Here is a 22374-nt window from a genome sequence, read left to right as displayed (position 1 = left end):
CAGAGCAAGACGATTCAGCAGGCAGTGCAGGAGTCTCCTGTGGCCATTCCCCTGTAAAATAATTTGGAAACTGTTTGGGGGGGAATGGCGTCTCTGAGGAAAGCAGCAACAGACACATTTGTTGCACCACATTTGGTTCTGCTGCACAGGAGAGGAGTAAAAAGTGTGGAAATGCAATAGTTATAGGGGATTCAGTTGTAAGGGGAATAGATAGGCAGCCACACACAAGAGTCCAGGATGTTATGTTGCCTCGCTGGTACTTGGATCAAGAATGCTACAGGACATTCTGGACTGAGAGGGTAAACAGTCAGTCATCATTGTATTCTTCTCCTTGAAGTTTTAGTGTGAGTCATCCTGAAGTCTGTATAAAAGACAGACAGAAAGCGCACTCAGTAAGCGTTGCGCAGGTTAAAGAGACACAGCCTCAGTGAGTGAGACACATCCAGAGTGGGGAATTTGAAACTTGGTAATTTGGTGCAGTGAGGTAATTCGGTGCAGAGTGGGGGAAGGTGCTTTTTCCCTACTGTTTTGTTCGTTCTCTTTCTTCGGGCCTAGTTTCGGGAGCCGTTCGGAGGAGGAGGAGCAGTCTCTGGGTGAGTGTAAAAACCGAACGGTAACTTCCTGTTTTCCACTTTTTTTTTCTAAAGTGACGTCAGAGGGAAGCTGTGATCTGATTGGTTGATAGCAAATCTGCCCCAAATTAAAAAAAAACACAGCTAAACTCGTAAACTTAAATTAAACTAATTGATTAATTAGAGATGGCTGGTCAGGTGATGTGCTTGAGCTGCTTGATGTGGGAGCTGGCAGATCCCATTGCGAGCTGCAGTGACCACATCTGCAGTAAGTGTTGGCTGCTCGAAGAGCTCCGGCTCAGAGTTGATGAGCTGGAGTCTGAGCTTCAAACACTGAGGCACATCCGGGAGGGGGAGACTTACCTGGACACTGTGTTCCAGGAGGGTTAGTAGTTTAAATCCTGCCAGTGGCCAGGGACAGCAGGGTGTGACTGCAAGTCAAGCAGGTAAAGGGAACCAGCAGTGAAGAACTCAGGAGCCTCAGCCCTTGACCCTGTCCAACAGGTACAAGGCACTTGCTCCCTGTGTGGATGGTGAACAGGGCTGCAGGAAGGATAAGTCAGCTGACCAAGGCACCATGATTCAGCAGGCCATTCAAGGGGAGGGAGTAAATAGGCAAGTTGTAGTTGTAGGGGATTCTATTATCAGGGGGATAGATAGTATCCTTTATGAGCAGGATAAAGAGTCCCGCATGGTATGTTGCCTGCCCGGTGCTAGGGTGCGGGACATCTCTGACCGGCTTGAAAGGATACTGGAGAGGGAGGGGGAGGATCCAGTTGTTGTGGTCCATGTCGGTACCAACAACATAGGTAAGTCTAGGAAAGAGGTCCTGTTTAGAGATTATAAAGAGCTGGGATTCAAATTTTAAAAAACAGGTCCTCAAGGGTCATAATCTCCAGTTTACTGCCCGAGCCACGTGCAAATTGGCATAGGGAGGCACGAATAAGGGAAGTTAACACGTGGCTGAAAGAGTGGTGTGGAAAAGAGGGGTTCCTTTTCATGGGACACTGGCATCAGTTTTGGGACAGCGGGGACCTATACCGTTGGGATGGTCTCCACCTGAACCGAGCTGGGACCAGTGTTCTGGCGAAAAGAGTAAATAGGGTGGTCAATAGGACTTTAAACTAGAGATTGGGGGGGAAGGGAAAGTCAGGCAACCAAGAGGTGAAGTAATCAGTGGGAAGCGTAGCTGCTTAGGAATACAACAAAGCACGAAAAGACAGAACTCAGGAGAGGTTACGATAGTCCCCATCTCACAAAATATGACACAGTGTATGGAAAGGCTCAGTAAACCAAGGTCCACCACACGGAGAAAACAAAAGGGGACGGTCAATAGAGATTTAAAGGTGCTATATTTAAATGCGCGCAGTGTACGGAACAAAGCAGATGAGCTTGTGGCCCAGATTGTGACTGGCAGGTATGATTTGGGAGGCATCACAGAGACGTGGTTGCAGGGGGTTCAGGACTGGCATTTAAACATCCAGGGATTCACAACCTATCGAAAAGACAGAGAGGTGGGCAGAGGGAACGGGGTTGCCTTGTTAATTAGGAATGAAATTAAATCAATAGCACTAAACGACATAGGGTCAGATGATGTGGAGTCTGTGTGGGTAGAGTTGAGGAACCACAAAGGCAAAAAAAACATAATGGAAGTTATGTACAGGCCTCCTAACAGTGGTCAGGACTAGGGGCACAAAATGCATCACGAAATAGAAAGTGCATGTCAGAAAGGCAAGGTCACAGTGATCATGGGGGACTTCAATATGCAGGTGGACTGGATGCTGGGTTTGTAAAGGGGAGTCAACTGAATGGCAACGTTCGACGGCTGTTGGGGGTGATAATGCTGCCAGTGGACCCAAGGAAAGGGAATTCATTGAATGTTTACAGGAGGGCTTTTTGGAACAGCTTGTGATGGAGCCCACGAGGGAACAGGCCATTCTGGACTTAGTGTTATGTAATGAGCCAGACTTGATAAAAGATTTTAAAGTAAGGGAACACTTAGGAGGCAGTGATCATAATCTGGTAGAATTCAGTCTGCGATTTGAAAGAAAGAAGGTAGAATCAGATGTAAAGGTGTTACAGTTAAATAAAGGTAACTACAGGGGCATGAGGGAGGAACTGACGAAAATCGACTGGGAGCAGAGCCGAGTGGGAAAGACAGTAGAACAGCAATGGCAGGAGTTTCTGGGAGTAATTGAGGACACAGTACAAAGATTCATCCCAAGGAAAAGAAAGGTTATCAGAGGGAGGATTAGGCAGCCATGACTGACAAAGGAAGTCGGGGAATGCATCAAAGCAAAAGAGAAAGCCTATAATGTGGCAAAGAGTAGTGGGAAGTCAGAAGATTGGGAAGGCTACAAAAACAAACAGAGGATAACAAAGAGAGAAATAAGGAAAGAGAGGATCAAATATGAAGGTAGGCTAGCCAGTAACATTAGGAATGATAGTAAAAGTTTATTTAAATACATTAAAAACAAACGGGAGGCAAAAGTAGACATTGGGCCGCTCCAAAATGACGCTGGTAATCTAGTGATGGGAGACATGGAAATTGCTGAGGAACTAAATAAGTACTTTCCGTCAGTCTTCACAGTAGAAGACGTGAGTAGTATCCCAACAATTCAGGAGAGTCAGGGGGCAGAGTTGGATCTGGTAGCCATCACAAAGGAGAAAGTGCTAGAGAAACTAAGAGGTCTAAAAATTGATAAATCTCTGGGCCCAGATGGACTACATCCTAGAGTTCTAAAGGAGATAGCTGAAGAAATAGTGGAGGCGTTAGTTATGATCTTTCAAAGGTCACTGGAGTTAGGGAAAGTCCCAGAGGATTGGAAAATCGCTGTTGTAACCCCCCTGTTCAAGAAGGGAACAAGAAAAAAGATGGAAAATTATAGGCCAATTAGCCTAACCTCGGTTGTTGGCAAGATTGTAGAATCCATCGTTAAGGATGAGATTTCTAAATTCTTGGAAGTCCAGGGTCGGATTAGGACAAGTCAGCATGGATTTAGTAAGGGGAAGTCGTGCCTGACAAACCTGTTATCGAGTTCTTTGAAGAGATAACAAATAGGTTAGACCAAGGAGAGCCAATGGATGTTATCTATCTTGACTTCCAAAAGGCCTTTGATAAGGTGCCTCACGGGAGACTGCTGAGTAAAATAAGGGCCCATGGTATTCGAGGCAAGGTACTAACATGGATTGACAATTGGCTGTCAGGCAGAAGGCAGAGAGTTGGGATAAAAGGTTCCTTTTCGGAATGGCAACCGGTGACGAGTGGTGTCCCGCAGGGTTCAGTGTTGGGGCCGCAGCTGTTCTCTTTATATATTAACGCTCTAGATGACGGGACTGGGGGCATTCTGGCTAAGTTTGCCGATGATACAAAGATAGGTGGAGGGGCAGGTAGTATTGAGGTGGGGAGGCTGCAGAAAGATTTAGACCGTTTAGGAGAGTGGTCCAAGAAATGGCTGGTGAAATTCAACGTGGGTAAGTGCGAGGTCTTGCACTTTGGAAAAAAGACTAGTGGCATGGACTATTTTCTAAACGGTGACAAAATTCATAATGCTGAAGTGCAAAGGGACTTGGGAGTCCTAGTCCAGGATTCTTTAAAGGTAAACTTGCAGGTTGAGTCTGTAATTAAGAAAGCAAATGCAATGTTGTCATTTATCTCAAGAGGCTTGGAATATAAAAGCAGGGATGTACTTCTGAAGTGTTATAAAACTCTAGTTAGGCCCCATTTAGAATATGGTGAGCAATTTTGGGCCCCGCACCTCAGGAAGGACATACTGGCACTGGAGCGGGTCCAGCAGAGATTCACACGGATGATCCCAAGAATGGTAGGCCTAACATACTATGAAAGTCTGAGGATCCTGGGATTATATTCATTGGAGTTTAGGAGGTTGAGGGGAGATCTAATAGAAACTTACAAGATAATGAATGGCTTAGATAGGGTGGATGTAGGGAAGTTGTTTCCATAAGCAGGGGAGACTACGACCCGGGGGCACAGCCTTAGAATAAAAGGGAGTCACTTTAGAACAGAGATGAGGAGAAATTTCTTCAGCCAGAGAGAGGTGGGTCTGTGGAATTCATTGCCACAGAGGGCGGTGGAGGCCGGGACGTTGAGTGTCTTATAAGACAGAAGTTGATAAATTCTTGATTTCTCGAGGAACTAAGGGCTATCGAGAGAGAGCGGGTAAATGGAGTTGAAATCAGCCATTATTGAATGGTGGAGTGGACTCGATGGGCCGAATGGCTTTACTTCCGCTCCTTTGTCTTATGGTCTTATGATGGTACACATTGGTACAAATGACATAGGTTAAAATGGGGATGAGGTCCTAAAAGCAGACCATACGGAGATAGGAAGTAAGTTGAAAAGTAGGACCTCAAAGGTAGTGATCTCAGGATTATTACCAGTGCCATGTGCTAGTTAGAGTAGAAATAGCAGATATTTCAGATCAATACGTGGCTGAAGAAATGGTGCAAGGGGGAGGGTTTCAGATTTTTGGGACCGGTTCTGGGGAGGTGAATTTACACTGGCAGGGGGTGGGAGCCTATGCAAGGAGTCAGAGGAGGGGGAAACATGGACAAGAACAAAAGACAGAAGGGCGAATTTAAAAAGTGGCAAGCAGAGAAATCAAAGGTAAGAATCAAACAGGTCCACAGTGAAAAATAACGGGACCGGACAACAATTGTTAAAGAGAAAAACCTTAAGGCTTTGTGCTTTAATGTGCAGAGCATTCACAAAGTGGATGAATTAATCGTGCAAATAAATGTAAACAGGTATGATAGAGTCGGGATTAGGGAGACATGGTTGCAGGGTGACCAGGGATGGGGCTGAATGCCACGGGATATTCAGTATTTAGGAAGGCAGACAAAAAGGAAAAGGCGGTGGGGTTGCATTGCTGGTTAAAGAGGAAATTAACACCATAGTGAGGAAGGATATTGGCTCCGTCAATGTGGAATCTGTGTTTCCGGTTGCGGCGATGCACTGCTAAGCCGCACGTTTCGGCAGCTCCCATTCTAACGGACGTTTGGGTTCTTTTCGGGAGCCCCAACGGAAATTTTTTTCAGACCAAACCCAGTGTGGGGTGACGGAGGAAGGTGTCCCCTGGGTGTGTATGGAAAAGACCAGTGGCAGTGGCCAGATTGCGAAGGATCCTCTGGAGCAGCGGCAGAGAATAGAAGGAAGAAGCAAGATGGCGGCGGATGGAGCCCAGATGACATGGGGCCCGGACCAGCAGGAATTCCTCCGTCGGTGTGTGGAGGAACTAAAGAAGGAGGTGCTGGTGCCGATGTTATTGGCAATCGATGGGCTAAAAGAAACACAAAAGGCCCAGGCGATAGAGCTCCGTGCGGTGAAGGCAAAGGCAGCCGAAAACGGGGATGAGATACAGGGCCTGGTGGTAAAAACGGAGATGCATGAGGCGCTACGTGAGAGGTGTATCGAAAGGCTCGAAGTCCTGGAGAACAGCTCGAGGAGGAAGAACCTCCGGATTCTCGGTCTCCCCGAAGGAATGGAGGGAGCTGACGTTGGGGCTTATGTGAGCACGATGCTCCATACGCTAATGGGAGCTGAGGCCCCCTCGGGGCCCCCTGGAGATGGAAGGGGCTCACCGGGTCTTTGTGAGAAGACCAAAGGCTGGAGAACTACCAAGTGCGATAGTGGTGAGATTTCACTGCTTCACGGACAGAGGGGCTGTCTTGAGCTGGGCCAAGAAGGTACGGAGTAACAGGTGGGAGATTGTGGTGATACGAGTGTATCAGGACTGGAGCGCGGAGGTGGCGAGAAGGAGGGCGAGCTTCAATCGGGCCAAGGCGGTGCTTCACAGGAAGAAAATAAAATTTGGGATGCTGCAGCCGGCGCAATTGTGGGTCACGCACCAGGGCAAGCACTACTACTTCGAAACGGCAGATGAGGCATGGACCTTCATCCAAGAGGAGAAACTGGACTAGAACTGAGAGACTGATGTTGGGGGGGGAGACAACGAGGTCGTTGTACAGAAGTGTAAATTGGAGAATGGGAGGTTTATAGTATTGAAATGATAGATGGGGAATTTTTCTCCACTTGATGGGGGGGACACGGAGAAATGTGGACGCCGGTAGAAAAAGGGACTGAGAGGGGGGATGGGGAATGAGGGAACTGTGCCATAGGGGGCGGGGCCGATAGGAAAGCGCGTTTTTTTTTCCCGCGCTATGGAGATGATGGCGGGAAGATAGGCGCAGGAAGGAAGAGAGTTCCACGCACGGGGGTCAAGGAGAGAACGGGGGAAGCCGGGGTCAGTTAGAGTTACCTGACTTTCGGAAGCATCATGGGGGGGGGGTGAGTAACCATGCTAGATGGGGATGTAGCGGGGGGAGGGGGGGACTAACTGGGTTGCTGCTGCTGAGAGCAAGGGGGAGCTGGCAAGAGAAGCGGTGGTCAGGACGGGAAGGCGCCGCCTGGGGGATGGGTGGGTGCGCGGGACCCGGACGGGGGGCTGGCCTAGAATAGGGGATGGCTAGTCGGCGGGGGTGGGGTGGGGGGTGGCCCCCAATCCGGCTGATCCCGTGCAATGTGAGAGGCCTGAATGGGCCGATTAAGAGGGCCTGAGTGTTCGCGCACTTAAAAGGACTGAAGGAGGATGTAGTCATGCTTCAGGAGACGCATCTGAAGGTGGCGGATCAGGTTAGGTTAAGGAAAGGATGGGTGGGACAGGTGTTCCACTCGAGGTTGGACGCAAAAAATAGGGGGGTGGCGATATTGGTGGGGAAACGGGTGTCGTTCGAGGCTAGGAATATAGTGGTGGATAACAGGGGTAGGTACGTGATGGTGAGTGGTAGATTGCAGGGAAAGGAGGTCGTGCTGGTAAATGTATATGCCCCGAACTGGGATGATGCGGGATTTATGAAGCGGATGTTGGGACGTATCCAAAGGTGGGAAGCCTGATAATGGGGGGGGATTTCAATACTGTGCTGGATCCAGGACTAGACCGGTCTAGATCCAGGACCGGAAGAAGGCCGGCAGCGGCCAAGGTGCTTAGGGGGTTCACTGAGCAAATGGGGGGAGTGGATCCGTGGAGATTTGCTAGGCCGTTGACCAAAGAGTTCTCCTTTTTCTCCCATGTCCACAAGGTATACTCCCGGATAGATTTCTTTGTTTTGAGTAGGGCACTGATCTCAAAGGTGGCAGGAACGGAGTACTCGGCCATAGCCGTTTCAGACCATGCCCCGCACTGGGTGGGTCTGGAGTTAGGAGAGGAGAGGGAGCAGCGCCCACTCTGGCGACTGGATGTGGGACTATTGGCGGATGAGGGGGTCTGTGGAAGGGTGCGGGGATGTATTGAGAGGTACCTGGAGGCCAATGACGATGGTGAGGCCCAGGTGGGGGTAGTATGGGAAGCGCTGAAGGCGGTGGTTAGGGGAGAGTTGATCTCCATTAGAGCTCACAAGGAGAAACAAGAGGGCAAAGAAAGGGAGAGATTAGTGGGGGAGATTTTGAGGGTGGATAAAAGATATGCGGAGGCCCCGGACGAAGGACTATATAGAGAGAGGCGAAGACTTCAGACGGAGTTTGACCTGCTGACCACAGGAAAGGCAGAGGCACAGTGGAGGAAGGCACAGGGGATGAGATATGAGTATGGGGAAAAGGCGAGCCGGCTGCTGGCCCACCAACTGCGCAAGAGGATAGCGGCGAGGGAGATAGGGGGAGTTAGGGATGAAACGGGAACTACGGAGCGGAGAGCAGGGAAGGTAAATGAGGTGTTTAACACCTTTTATGAGAGGCTATCTAAGTCCCAACCCCCGGAGGGAAAAGAGGGAATGCAACAGTTTCTGGACCAACTAAGGTTCCCGAGGGTGGAGGAGCAGGAGGTGGCAGGTCTGGGGACGCCAATTGAGGTGGATGAGGTGACTAAAGGGCTGGGGAATATGCAGGCAGGGAAGGCCCCGGGACCAGACGGGTTCCCGGTGGAATTTTACAGGGAATATGTGGACTTATTGGCCCCGCTGCTGGCGAGAACCTTTAACGAGGCCAGAGAAGGGGGGACTCTACCCCCGACAATGTCGGAGGCGACGATAAATATCTGCTGCAATGCGGGTCATATAGGCCAATCTCACTCCTAAATGTAGACGCCAAGCTGCTGGCAAAAGTGCTGGCAACGAGGATTGAGGATTGTGTCCCAGGGGTGGTGCATGAAGACCAGACAGGGTTTGTAAAGGGGGGACAACTGAATGTCAACATTCGACGGCTGTTGGGGGTGATAATGATGCCCCCAGCGGAGGGGGAGGCAGAGATAGTGGTGGCGATGGATGCGGAGAAGGCATTCGATAGGGTAGAATGGGAGTATTTATGGGAGGTGTTGAGGAGGTTTGGGTTCGGGGAGGGGTTTGTCAGTTGGGTCAGACTCCTATATGGGGCCCCAGTGGCAAGTGTAGTCACAAACCGGCAAAGATCGGAGTATTTTCGGCTACATAGGGGAACAAGGCAGGGGTGTCCCCTGTCCCCATTACTGTTCGCGTTGGCAATTGAACCACTGGCCATAGCGTTGAGAGACTCTAAGAAATGGAGGGGGGTGGTTAGATGGGGAGAGGAACATCGAGTGTCACTCTACGCAGATGATCTACTGCTATATGTGGCGGATCCTGTAGAGGGGATGACAGAGGTTATGCAGATATCGCGGGAGTTTGGAGATTTCTCGGGATACAGGCTAAATATGGGGAAGAGTGAGCTTTTTGTAATACACCCTGGGGACCAGGGAAGAGGAATCGACGCCCTGCCGTTAAGGAGAGTGGAAAGGAGCTTCCGATATTTGGGGATCCAGGTAGCTAGGACATGGGAACTCTACACAAACTTAATCTGACGCGGCTGGTGGAGCAGATGGAGGAGGATTTCAAGAGGTGGGATATGCTGCCGCTCTCACTGGCGGGCAGAGTGCAGGCGGTAAAAATGATGGTTCTCCCAAGGTTTCTTTTTGTGTTTCAATGTCTCCCCATTCTGATCACGAAGGCCTTTTTCAAGAAAATAGACAGGAGCGTTATGAGCTTTGTGTGGGCAGGGAAGACCCCGAGGGTAAGGAGGGAGTTCCTGCAGCGTAGCAGGGACAGAGGGGGACTGGCGTTGCCGAACCTGGACGACTACTACTGGGCCGCCAATGTGGCAATGGTTTGTAAGTGGATGAGGGAGGGAGAGGGGGCGGCGTGGAAGAGGCTGGAGATGGTGTCCTGTAAGGGAACAAGCCTAAAGGCGCTGGTGACGGCGCCGCTGCCGCTCTCCCCGAAAAGGTATACCCCAAACCCAGTGGTGGTGGCAACCTTAAGGATCTGGGGGCAGTGGAGGCGACACAGGGGGGGTGACGGGTGCCTCGGTGTGGTCCCCGATCAGGAACAACCATAGGTTTGTCCCAGGAAAGATGGACGGAGGTTTCCAGAGCTGGCAACGGGCAGGAATTAGAAGACTGAGAGATTTGTTTATAGAGTTGGTTGATCGGCCATGATCATACTGAATGGCGGAGCAGGCTTGAAGGAGCGAATGGCCTCCTCCTGCCCCTATTTTCTATGTTTCTAAGACAATCCGGACTGGCCCACCAGGTCAGGGGAACAAATGGCCTTTCGTTCGGGTTCTGAGTCTGCGGGATTCAAAGTCGGTACGGATTGATAGCTAGGAGCGCCTATCTCGTAGCGAGCGTTGACTTAAGACTTACGATCTCTCGGCGGTCATTGGACCGGTCACGGTCAATGTTGGTTCGCTTTGCTGGGTGACCCGGTCAAGAAGAACGATTTGAACTTCGGGGCTTAACTTTATAGTACCCTTTCGGGGCGGACCCTGTACCTGGTTCTAGGTGATTGGACTTCGTTCCAATCGCTTGGTTCGATTTCTCCAATACTGGAGCGGTTCCCTGATTGATGGGCGGTCCTGAGGTGTCCGTTAACCTCTTTTGTGTTGGCTCCTGCTGGCACCGGGGAGTCTGGCTTAGTTTTGTTTGTCCCAAATGTTGCTATTGTTCCCGGGGATTGCTTATTAGTATGTAGATGGTTGCTACATTATTATGCAGATGGCTGCTAATATCGATGCTGTCTGGGCCTCTGCAGAGTTAAATACACAGCAAACTTGCACCTGCTGGTTTCTGCCTGTGTTGGCTGAACTTCCCTTCAGCCTTTGCCGTTCGCCATTTTAAATCGGGACTTGGCCAACTCAGGTGGCTACAGTATTCCTTCATGTTGCACACCACTTAGAAGGATCACTGAGGATGGCAAGGTTACAGATTGTACTCTGGGTGGGGGAGAACTTCATCAGCAAGAGTAGCTCGGTAGCACCACTACTGACCAAGTTAGCCAATTCCAAAAGGACGTAGCTGCCTGACTGGGCTTGTGGAGAAGGTGAGGGAACCAACAAGAGGGAGAAACTTATTTGACCAGTCTAGGTTCGCAGATTCATCTGTCCATGACAGTATACCAGTATACCCGGTATATACCTCAGTCTAATATTCAAATCAACTCAGACGATTCTGGTGCAGGAGGGCATGCTGGGAACAGCACAAGGCATACCTAAAAATGATGTGGCACGCGGTGAAGCTACAGCCAAGGACAATATGCATAGTACGCAGCAGAAATAGCTTGCTATGGATAGAGCTAAGCAATCCAACAACCAACAATTCTGCAGTCCAATTATGAATGATGCTGGATGTTTCACCCCCACAACTCAACGATGTGCAGGGTAGGTGCATTGGCCCATGCTAAATTGCCCCTAAATTGGAAAAAACAAATTGGGTACTCTTAAATTTTTTTTAAAAATGAATGATGCTGGATAGATTTAAACAATTAACAGGAGTAGGGGTTCCCTGTATGCCCTCATCCTAAATGATGGGGGAGCCTAGCATACGACTAGAAAGCCGGTCAGAGACTGGAAATTCTGCAGTGTCAGGCTGTCCAAAATCTTTCCACCATTAAACAAGACACAAGTCAGGAGTATGAAAGAATACTCTCCGCTTGTTGCAGTTTGCTTTGTCGACATCCCATCCACCACCTTTAAACATTGACTCGCTCAACCACTGATGCAGTTTCAGCAGTGTGTACAATCTACAAATTACACTGCAACAATTCGCCAAGCCTCCTTCGACAGAACCTTCCCAACTCATGACCTCTGGGCAGCAGATGCGTGGGAACACCAGAAGCTGCAACTTTCCATCCAAACCATACACCCTCCTGACTTAGAATCACAGAATCCCGCCAGTGCAGAAGGAGGCCTGTTGGCCCATCGAGCCTGCACTGATCCTCTGAAACTGCACCCGACCCAGTCCCATCCCCGTAACCTCACCTAACCTTTCGACATTAAGGTGCAATTTAGCATAGCCAATCCACCTAACCTGCATATCTTTGGACTGTAGGAGGAAACCCACACAAACACGGGAGAATGTGCAGACTCCACACAGTCACCCAAGGCAAGAAATGAACCCAAATCCCTGGCACTGTGATGCAGCAGTGCTAACCACTGCTATTGTGCCTCCCTGACTTGGAAATATATAATTGTTCCTTCATTGCTCCCAAGTCAAAATCCTGGAACTTCCTATCTAACAATATTGTCAGTGCACCTATACTACACGAACTGCAGCACTTCAAGAGGACGACTCCCAACAACCTTCTTGAGGGCAATTAGGTAAGAGCAATAAATGTTGGCCTTGCCAGCGATGCCCTCATGCTATGAACAAATAATAAAACGTGTAGTATCTCGTGCCGGTGTCCTCGACCATGTCACAGGCTAACCAGGGAATGTCGGGACAAATACTGATCTGTTTCAAATCTGACACTATTTCTCCCATTCACTTTACCTTTCCCCCTCACCCTTTCTGTTTTTCCTGCTCATCTGTCTTTCCCTTTCTCTCTCCCTTTTTCCTCATGTCCTCTCTCTGCTCTGTCCCTCTCCCCACCCTTGTCCCCACCCTCTCTTTTACCCTTTCTTCAGAATGCAGGCTGTTGTTAAGCGGTTGAGTCAACTTTTGAAACCAGGAGGGATGCTTCTCTTCCGGGACTACGGTCGTTACGACATGGCACAGCTTCGATTTAAGAAAGGTAAGGACTGAGCTGACCCCACTACCTTTTATTATCTGTTACTGGAACATAACCTGCTAAAGTCTCCCAAGCTTTTATTGAAATTGTAAATTAATATAGTTATTTCACCATATAATACCCAAATATGTGATTACACCAGAGTTTGGAACAAATTCAGCTTGCGATATATTAGAGAATTGTGATGACTGCGACATTTGGCAGATATGTATAATACAAGAACTCGGAAGGACATTTTTTGATCCTGAATTCACTTAGTTCCTGATTGAGACCCACTGCATCTGCATTAGTGATGGAAGCATGGGACATGTATGTCCCCATGTGACGATGTTAAATCACTCACCAGCAACTTGGCAAATTCGGCACAGCAGCATCCTCGAGGGCAGAAATGTGAAAATTATTTCCCAACCGCAAAGCTGAAAGTCGATTACTTTCATTATCAGAAGGTAAATTACTCCCACACTCCAAAATAACTGTGGATCTGCCACTTATTTCCCCCACTGACTGCTAAAAAACTTGCCTTAAACAAAAAGCAATAACCTCCAACAAAATCTGCTGTTCTAATTTACTCCAGAGATAGTGCTGTTATTACTTTCTCCTAAGGTGGTTCTGTAATGTCACACAGCCTTTTTAAGCAATAGCAGGCCGACCAATCATAAGAAATAGGAGTAGGCCATTCAGTCGACCGAGCCTGCTCTGCAATGTAATATCATAACTGATGTGACTGTGGCCTCAAATCCACTTTCCACTGTTCGAAGCTATTATTAAAGACATTTTAGCAGGGCACTTGGGAAAATGCATGATAGTTGGAGAAGTTCAAAATGGTTTTGTGAAAGGGAAATCATCTTTTACCAATTTATTGGAGTTCTTTGAAGAAGTAACATATGCTGTGGTTAAAGGAACCGGTGGATGTACTGGATTTTCAGAAAGCATTTGATAAGGTGCCACATCAAAGGTTATTGCGGAAAATAAAAGCTCATAGTTTAGGGAGTAACATATTGGCATGGATAGAAAATTGGCTAGCTGACATAAAAACGGAGTAGGCATAAGGAGATATTTTTCAGGTTGGCAAGATGTAATGGGTGATGTGCCGCAGGGATCAGTGCTGGGGCCTCAACTTTTTACAATTTATACAAATGACTTGAATGAAGGGACCAAAGGTATGGTTGCTAAATTTGCTAATGACATAAAGATAGAAAAGTAGGTTGTGAAGAGGACGTAAGGAGGCCACAAAAGGATACAGATAGGTTAATTGAGTGGGTAAAGATCAGGTGAATGGAGTAGAATGTGGGGAAAATGTGAAATTGTCCATGTTGACATGAAAAATAAAAAGAAGAATGTTATCTAATTGATATTATCTAACCTGATTGCAGCGTTCTGAGGTGCAGAGGGATCTGGGTGACCCAGTGCACAAATCACAATAGGCTAGTCTGTAGGTACCGCAAGTAATTAGCGAAGCTAATAGATGTTCCCATCTGTTCAACAGCCCCCGACCGGCGCCGGGTCGACCGCATGTGCGCGTCTGGCGGAGATTCTCCGGTTGCTGGAAAATCGTGTCCCGCCGTCGGAGAACCCCAGCCTTCGGGGTTTCAATAAGATCACCTCTCATTCTTCTAAACTCCAAAGAGTATCGGCCCAACCAGCTCAACCTATCCTTGAAAAACAACCCCTTCATCCCAGGAATCAGTCTGGTGAATCTTAGTCAGAGGCTTTTCCCCAGGGTAGAGGTAGGTTTAAGGTGAGAGGTGCTAGGTAGACACGGAGACACGTGAAGAGCTTGCACAGACAGTGACCCAAGCCGGGAATCGACCCTGGTGCTGTGAAGCAACTGTGCTAACCAATATGCTGCCATGCCAATGCCTTATTGGTGCAGTGAAGCTGTTTTGAGATTGGATAAAGTACATTGTCTGAGCAGTGTAAAGGTGCTCTGGAGGTGTCTGGGGTGCACTTGACTCGGAAATACTTCATACAGGCACCGTTTGACAAAATTGGCAAAGTGCTGTCCAGTTCCAGTGAGATCCTGTACCCAGACCACCACAAAAATCGCCAGAAGGAAAAACTCAGCAGGTCTGGTAGCATTTGTGGAGAGAGAACAGATTTAATGGTTTGTGTCCAATATGACTCTTTTGAACCAAAATTTCTAACATAGGCAGCAGAGCTTTGCGTGCATTCACTGGCCTAGTGAATCCCTTTGGTGAGTGCCTTTAGTAGCTGTATGATTAATGTAGGAATTTCAGAAGTATTGGATTATATGTTTTTGGTGCAGTAAGGATTAAAAGCCTGGGTTACTGTGTGTGCATCTGCCACAGTAATCACTCTAAGTCCCGGTTTAAAAGGCAGACACCTTGGCTACAAGGGATAATTAAAACATCGTAAACGTTGGGCTAATGGAATTTTGTTCATATAAACAAAATGTCTTGGGGAGCAGATAATAGACATTGTTTTTGGACTTAGTAAGATGATGTAGTTAATGGTAGAAGCCAGGGGTTGAAGCAGTCAGGTGTTGAGTTTCAGTTTTAAATTTCAGTTCAATCTTGATCTGCCTGTGGACAGACGGACAGACTAGCAGCTGCTCTTAAAGCAGTTTAGTTAAAGATTTGCCTTTGAACAGGACAGGAGCAGTTTCTCAAAGGCTGGCAGGTCAAACAGTAGTTGATGAAGGCAAGAATCTGCAAGCTGGTTTCCTGAAAGATCCGGTTTCCTGAAAGATCTCCTTCCCAACGTGGTTTATCCAAGCCTAGTCTTTACAGAAAGTATTGCTGGGTTGGCGAACTGTATTTAAAAGTGGATTTTGACCTGAGGTGGGTTTTACTTGAGTGGAAGTAAAAATAGCAGGTAGGATTTAGTGTTTCAGTGTCATTGTTAAGCATTGTTTAACTGTTAATTGCAAGCTATTTTCTTTATGATAAAATTAGTAATACTGTGTTAGTAAAGAAGTTTGTTTTAATATACCATATCCCCATTTGTGGGTGAAATCACTCCTGAAGCGAGGTATCCTTTCCACACAGTCTTACAAATTAAATTAAATATTGGGATTTCTGTCCGGTATCGTAATAGCAGCAAGTAGAAATCCAGCTAACCCCAGTAAATACTGCAGTTCATTTAAAATTAAATCAGCCACATGTTTTAAACGTCTATTCCCTCTCCAATTATTGGGACTGATTTAACACAGTGGGCTAAATAGCTGGCTTGCAATGCAGAACAGTGCTGGAATGTGGCGACTAGGGGCTTTTCACAGTAACTTCATTGAAGTCTACTTGTGACAATAAGTGAATATTATTATATTATTAATTACCACATCCATTCCTGATTGACACAGTTGATCACACCATCCTCCGCCAACATCTGTCCACTGTCAGCCAGCCAGGTGCGACTGCTCTCTTTTATTTCCATTCTCATTTGTCTTAATCATAGCCAGAGAATCACTTTCAATAGCTTCTCTTCCTGCTCCTGCACCATTACTTCTGGTGTTTCCCAAGCCTTGCCACACGCCACCCGTTCCGGGTTCTCATCTCCACAATGCGCCCCGGCAACATCGCCCTAGGTCACAGTGTTAGATTTCGCATGTGCGCTGATGACACCCAGCTCTACCTCACCATCACTTCTCTCAAATCCTTCACTTTTGCAAAATTATCAGACCAATTATTCAACTTCCAGGAATGGATGAGCCAAAATTTCCCCAATTTAAATATTGGGAATACCGGAGTCATTAGGCGAGATTCTCCACTCCCACGCCGGTTGGGAGAATCGCCTGGGCCGCCAAAATTTCCCGGGACGTTGGTCCGACGCCCTCCCGCGATTCTCCCAAGCGGCGGGAATGGCCCAGTCGAGTTCCGCAGGCCGGAGAATCGCCGGAGACAGCCAAAATGGCGATTCTCCGGCACCCCCGCTATTCTCAGGCCTGGATGGGCCGAGTGGCCAGGCCAAAACGGCGGGTTCCCCCCGGCGCCGTCCAAACCTGGTCGCTGCCGTCGTGAACAGTGCGTGGGGGGGGCGGCCTGCAGGGGGGGGGCGGAGAGGGGGGATTCTGCACCGGGGGATGCCTCAAATGTGGCATGGCCCACGATCAGTGCCCACCGATCGTCGGGCCGTCCTCTCTGAAGGAGGACCTCCTTCCTTCCGCGGCCCCGCAAGATCCGTCCGCCATCTTCTTGCGGGGCGGTCTCCGAGAGGACGGCAACCATGCATGCATGGGTTGGCGCCGGGCAACCACGCATGCGTGGGTTGGCACCAGCCAACCCGCGCATGCGCGGGTGACGGCAGTTATGTGGCACCGGCCGCGTCATCTATGCGGCGTCGCCTTTACGCGGGCGACAAGGCCTGGCGCGTGTAGATGACACAGCCCCGATCCTAGCCCATTGTCAGGGCCTGAATCGGTCGGGATCGGGGCCGTTTCGCGCCGCCGTGAATCTCGACGGCGTGGCCACTTCGGGGCGGGTGTGGAGAATCCCGCTGCCTGTCTTTAGACCCCACTCCAAACTCCATTCCCTAACCACCAACTTCAGCCTCCCCTCCGGCAGATTAAGTAAGCCTGAGATTGACCCAGTATGTTCACTACTTTGGAGCCCCATTTGATCCCAAGTCGGGCTTCCGACCTCATTTGTGATATTACTGACAACACCCATTTCCACCTCCGTAACATTTTCTGTCTCTGCCCCTCTCTCAGCTTATCTGCTGCTGGGGCCCTCATCCGGGATTATCTCTGGACTCGACTATTTCAACGCAACCCCAGCTGGTCTCCAGCATTCTACCTTCTGTAAACTTGAGGTCATCTGAAACCCTGCTGCCCAAGTCTTGAATCACAGCAGTCCCATTCTTTCTCAACTTCATTTGCTCCCAGTCAAACACTCTCTTGATTTTAAAAGTCTTGTTTTCAAATTCTTTCATGGTCTTGCCTCTCGGTAATCTCCTCCAGCTCCAAAATCCTCAGAGATATCTGCACTGCTCCAATTCCGTTCACTTGTGCATCCTGATTCTAATTGCTCCACCAGTGGTGACCCTGCCTTTAGTTACCTTAGTCCCAAGCTCTGAATTACCCTTCCTGAACCCTCTGGCCTCTCAGCCTTTCTTTCCTCTTTTAAGACAATCCTTAAAATCTACCCCTTTGACCAGATATTTGGTCATTTGACCAAAGAGAGTGCTGTATGTGGCTCCGTGTGGTGTTTTGTTTTGCAATGGTCCAGTGAAGTGGTGTGGGATGTTTTATTACCTTAATGGAGCTATATGAATACAAGTTGTTGTTTCAGGTCGCTGTCTGTCTGAAAATTTCTACGTTCGTGGAGATGGGACTCGAGTTTATTTCTTCACACCAGGTAATCATACACTGCTTGCAGTTTCATCTCCACTACTTTTTTCAAGAATGTGGGAGTTTGGGGCAATGATTTGACCCACAGTTCCTGTTGTTTCCCCTTTTTTCAAGTTTTATGTGCGAAGATTCTGTTTCATTGGTCCGACCTCCTCCTCAAGTGTACTGTCACTTTGGAATGAGTACTCCAAGCTGCTATCCTGCTGCTTTAGCACAGCCATGATGCACATATTGGCCCAGATATTCCAATAGTGGCAAAGTTCTGGAGAGCCAACTTCTGCTGGAACCTAAACTTTCAATTTGCCGGAATGGCTTTGTGGGCTGTTGATCCCACCGGAGCCTGTCAGCGTGTAAACTTGGGCCATTTGCCCAGGACTGACCTAATTTATTTTTTTTGACCCTGATTTATTTAGTGTTCTTCTTGGCAGGTGTGGAGCCTTCTAGGGCGCTCCTTTGAATCACACTTGCGTCAACCCCGATACTGCTAAGAAGACTATTTAAAATGTACTTAGTGGCATAAGTCATAGCTTCAGGAAGATTCCAGCCCTGTTACACTTCTGTTTCCGAGTCAATAGGTCATGGGTTCTAGCTCCACTCCACAGACTTGAGCATGCAATTTAGGCTGAGACTTCAGTGCACTTTCATCTTTCAGATGAAGTATTAAGATGAGGCTGTTGACCCATGGCACTATTTAAGATGTTCCCCCAATGTCCTGGCTAGAATTTATCCCTCAACCAGCATCACAAAGCAGATTAATTGTTAATTTATCCTGTGTGTGAATTGGCTGCTGCATTTTCGACAAGTGACTCTCCAAAAAGTAGCAACTTGTATCTACATGAAAGATACAACTTAAATGCAGTTTTCTTTCTTTGCCATTGCTCATCCCAGCTAAGAAGATATTGAATGGAGATTTTTAAAATAATGAAGGGTTATTTCAAGGAGAATAGGGAATGGCTGTTTCCTCATGTTAGGGAGTCAGTGACCAGGAGTCATTAATGTACAATTGTCTTTGAGAGAGTGAGGAAGGAAGTTAAACACATTTCTTTTAACAGAAGGAAGCCTTTCGCTTAGGGAGTGGTTGAGGCAGATACCGCTGTCTTTAAGGGAAAAGTAGGTACTATTTAGATGCAATCTGCAAGGAGAGAGCAGGCCAGTGGGATTAGTGTTGGATTATTCTAGCGCCAGTGCTGATCCAGATCACCTCTGCTCTAAACCTCTCAAATACCATTTATACAATTACTGAGAGTGGGTTAATGGCTGGCACTTGATTAGAACATTGCAGAGCTGTTCGCTTACTGAGCCCCTGATACTGAATACTGTCCTCTCCCTCCAGGTGAACTGGATGAGCTCTTCACATCTGCCAACCTGGAGAAAGTCCAGAACCTAGTAGATCGACGTTTGCAGGTTAACCGTGGGAAACAGCTGACCATGTACCGGGTCTGGATTCAGTGCAAGTATCGTAAACCTCTCCAGCAAGGGGAATGATGATTCCCAACCCTGCCTATCAGCCGCCTTTGAGCTGCATTGAAATGCTGTGACTATCTGAGACCCTGATTCAATCTGTTGTCTCTTTGCTGAACCCTGCTGAGTTGACTTAAACCCTCCTGCTCCATAATCAGAACTGTTATAAAATTCTGGATCACAGCACGTTAACCTCTGACTTTATATACAGCACTCTGTGGCTTACAGTCATCCATATTCATACTTGCTATTTGTTCTTGGAGGTGAAATGACTGGTCAGTGTGTTAATCTGTTGAACGCTTCTCTGGACTGTACAAACCCGACTGCCAATTCCCTTCAGCCCCCCTGTATGTCACCACAACTCGCTGTTCAGATCGTTTTCTTCCACTCTCCAACACTCCTGTGTTACCTAGGAGCAAGAACCATCATTCGGCTCCTTAAACCTGATCCATGATTCATGGCTAATCTGTACCTGAACTCCCCTTCACTTATACTCCTTGCCTAACAGAAGTCTTATCAGTCCCAGCTTGAAAGCTAAAACTATCCCAGTATCTATTTTTGGATTGGGGGAGTTATCTGCTACATTTTAGTCTGAAAAAAATATTCCTGGTTTTGCCCCGATAAAGCTTAGCTCTAATTTTAATATGATGTCCACTTGTTCTTGATTTCAACCACCCAGAAAAAAATTATTTCTCCACATCCACCCTATCAAATTCTTTGAACCTATTGGATATCTTGGATCGAATCATTCCGCAGTCATCTTTACTCGAGGCTTGGGCATGCAAGCCAATTTCTGTATGAACCATTCTTTGCCTGACTGGTATGGTTTCCTTTCCTCACTGGACCCCTGTGTGTCCCTGTAAGCTATCGCTGACTCAAAGTTAGAGGAAGATATTCACGATTTGATTTTTCTGGTACTATGAAAAGGATTTGAGTTGACTGCTCCTCATGGACATAATCTCAGCAGCAAGATTGAGGGGATGGGCCTCCTGCAATGGGGCCCATTAGAGAGAGAGAGAGAGAGGGCAGTCCTCTCGCATGTTTTCTGCACACCAATTTCAGGGACGATCCAGATCAGTTGCCCACCATTCTCATACGCAGCAGAAACCATCTTAAAGGAATCTCTCTGCAGAAAGATGCCTCAAATTGCTGAGGTAATAGAAGTGGGATTAAGTCATATTGGGAAAGGATGATGCACAACGCAGCAAATTTAGAATCTGACGATCTGTAGGCACCACATGGTTGAGTGCACGGCAAGAGGTTATCTCAATGGTGCTGGGTTTTTTTCAAGTAACCATGGCTCTGTACACATTATTGTAGTCTAACAAAGCACATCCAGCTATTTGTTCTGTTTGACCCACAATAGATGTAGAAACAAAAATATAGGTTTTAACTGTATTGTCATTGTTTTTGCTGAATGGTGTTATGGAAAGAGCAGAGTATTGAATAAATTGTATTTTTTCCTTCTTTGTCGATGTCCTGTTATTTGAGTGGACTTTCCGGTTAATGTGCATGTGACTCCTGTTGTTATATGTGACACTTTGTGTGTGTTTTATGACTGTTGCTGTGTATACATTTATATATTGATGGCATTAGCATCATCAAATTTCCCTGATCGACACCCTGGTGATCACTATTGACCAGAAACGGAACCAACCACATAAACAAAGGTTGGGAATTCTGCAGCAAGTAACTCTCCTCTTGACTCCCCAAAGCATTTCCACACTTTACAAGGGGCAAGTAAGGAATGTATGACAGAATATTTCTCCCTAACCAAACTTCAGCAACACTATCCAGGACTAAGCATCCACTTGATCGGCACCCATCCGCTGGCATAAAACCCTATCACCGTCATACTGTAGCTGAAGTGTATACTATCAACAAGATGCACTGCAGTAACTTACCACAGTTTCTACCTAACAGCGTTGTGAGAAAGGTTCATCACAAAGGCTGCAGTGGATCAAGGAGGAGATCTGGCCACCACCTTCTCAAATAGCAGCTAGGGAGAAGTCCTAAATTCTGGCCTTACAGTGATACCCCCAAACTGAGAATGAATATTATAAAAATATTGCAATGTTGCTGTCTATTATATATCATTGTGCACGTTCTAAGTGTAATTCTCATATGATCTTGCTGCTTTTGTACTTGGTGGGCATTGCAAGGCTGTTGAAGTAAACTTTGCTGCGTTGTGTCAGGAGATCATTTAGATCAGTGCTTCCCAAACATTTTCCTGGTGTGACCCCATTATATGAAAATCATCACCTCCAAAATCTCCTCGGAGTCAGATACCATCCTGACTTGGGGGATGTACACTTTAAGCCTGTGACTCCTTGACTATGCAGATTTAATTTTGTGATTACCTTCCTCGTTGCTGTAATTAGATCACCTTTCTCCAATTCTATCCAAAATCCTGATCTTGGGCACGGCGCCTAATACTTCCCCTCAGCCTGACACAAGTTCTCTAACAAGTATTTTTTTTTTATTCCTTTCAGTCCGTTGTACTTATCCAGTTTTAATGCCTCCGACTTTATGTGGCGTGGTGGGGGAGGGTGAGTTACCTGGGTACCTCCAGCTGGTGAATGAGGTTGGATGTTGTGGAAACTAGATCACCGTGATGGGAGTTGTTTAAACTATGCAGGTTGTTTTTTTTTTTTTTAAAAACATACTTTTTCCACAGGTTTTTTGTGCAGCAGTAATCAGGCCTCAAAAGATTTGTCAATTAGACCACGCCCAATAAATACACATGATTTCAAGGAGTCTCAAGCTGTTAGCAGTCATTTGGAGTTCCATGGCAGCCATTGCTATCTCTGAGCTCATCACCCCCAAGCCCTGATGCACAAGTAGAACATAGAACATAGAACGATACAGTGCAGTACAGGCCCTTCGGCCCACGATGTTGCACCGACATGGGAAGTCAAAAAACAAAAGCCATCTAACCTACACTATGCCATTATCATCCATATGCTTATCCAATAAACTTTTAAATGCCCTCAATGTTGACGAGTTCAC

The 22374-nt window shown here is 47.4% G+C and overlaps 1 protein-coding gene across 1 annotated transcript in view; it reads left to right on the top strand.

Moving 5' to 3' along the window:
- The window catches only part of mettl2a (methyltransferase 2A, methylcytidine), a 58945-nt gene extending 38113 nt beyond the window's left edge, over window positions 1-20832 (top strand). Inside the window, exons 7-9 of the mRNA XM_072486982.1 lie at window positions 12496-12602; window positions 17846-17911; window positions 19238-20832. Coding sequence (XP_072343083.1) covers window positions 12496-12602; window positions 17846-17911; window positions 19238-19389 — 325 coding nt within the window. The 3' untranslated portion in view covers window positions 19390-20832. The remainder of the gene's footprint in view (window positions 1-12495; window positions 12603-17845; window positions 17912-19237) is intronic.
- The last annotated feature ends 1542 nt before the right edge of the window (window positions 20833-22374 follow it).

This window comes from Scyliorhinus torazame, chromosome 21, assembly GCF_047496885.1.
Source record: "Scyliorhinus torazame isolate Kashiwa2021f chromosome 21, sScyTor2.1, whole genome shotgun sequence".
Classification (NCBI taxonomy): domain Eukaryota; kingdom Metazoa; phylum Chordata; class Chondrichthyes; order Carcharhiniformes; family Scyliorhinidae; genus Scyliorhinus; species Scyliorhinus torazame.
This window is presented reverse-complemented; position numbering and strand designations above follow the sequence as displayed.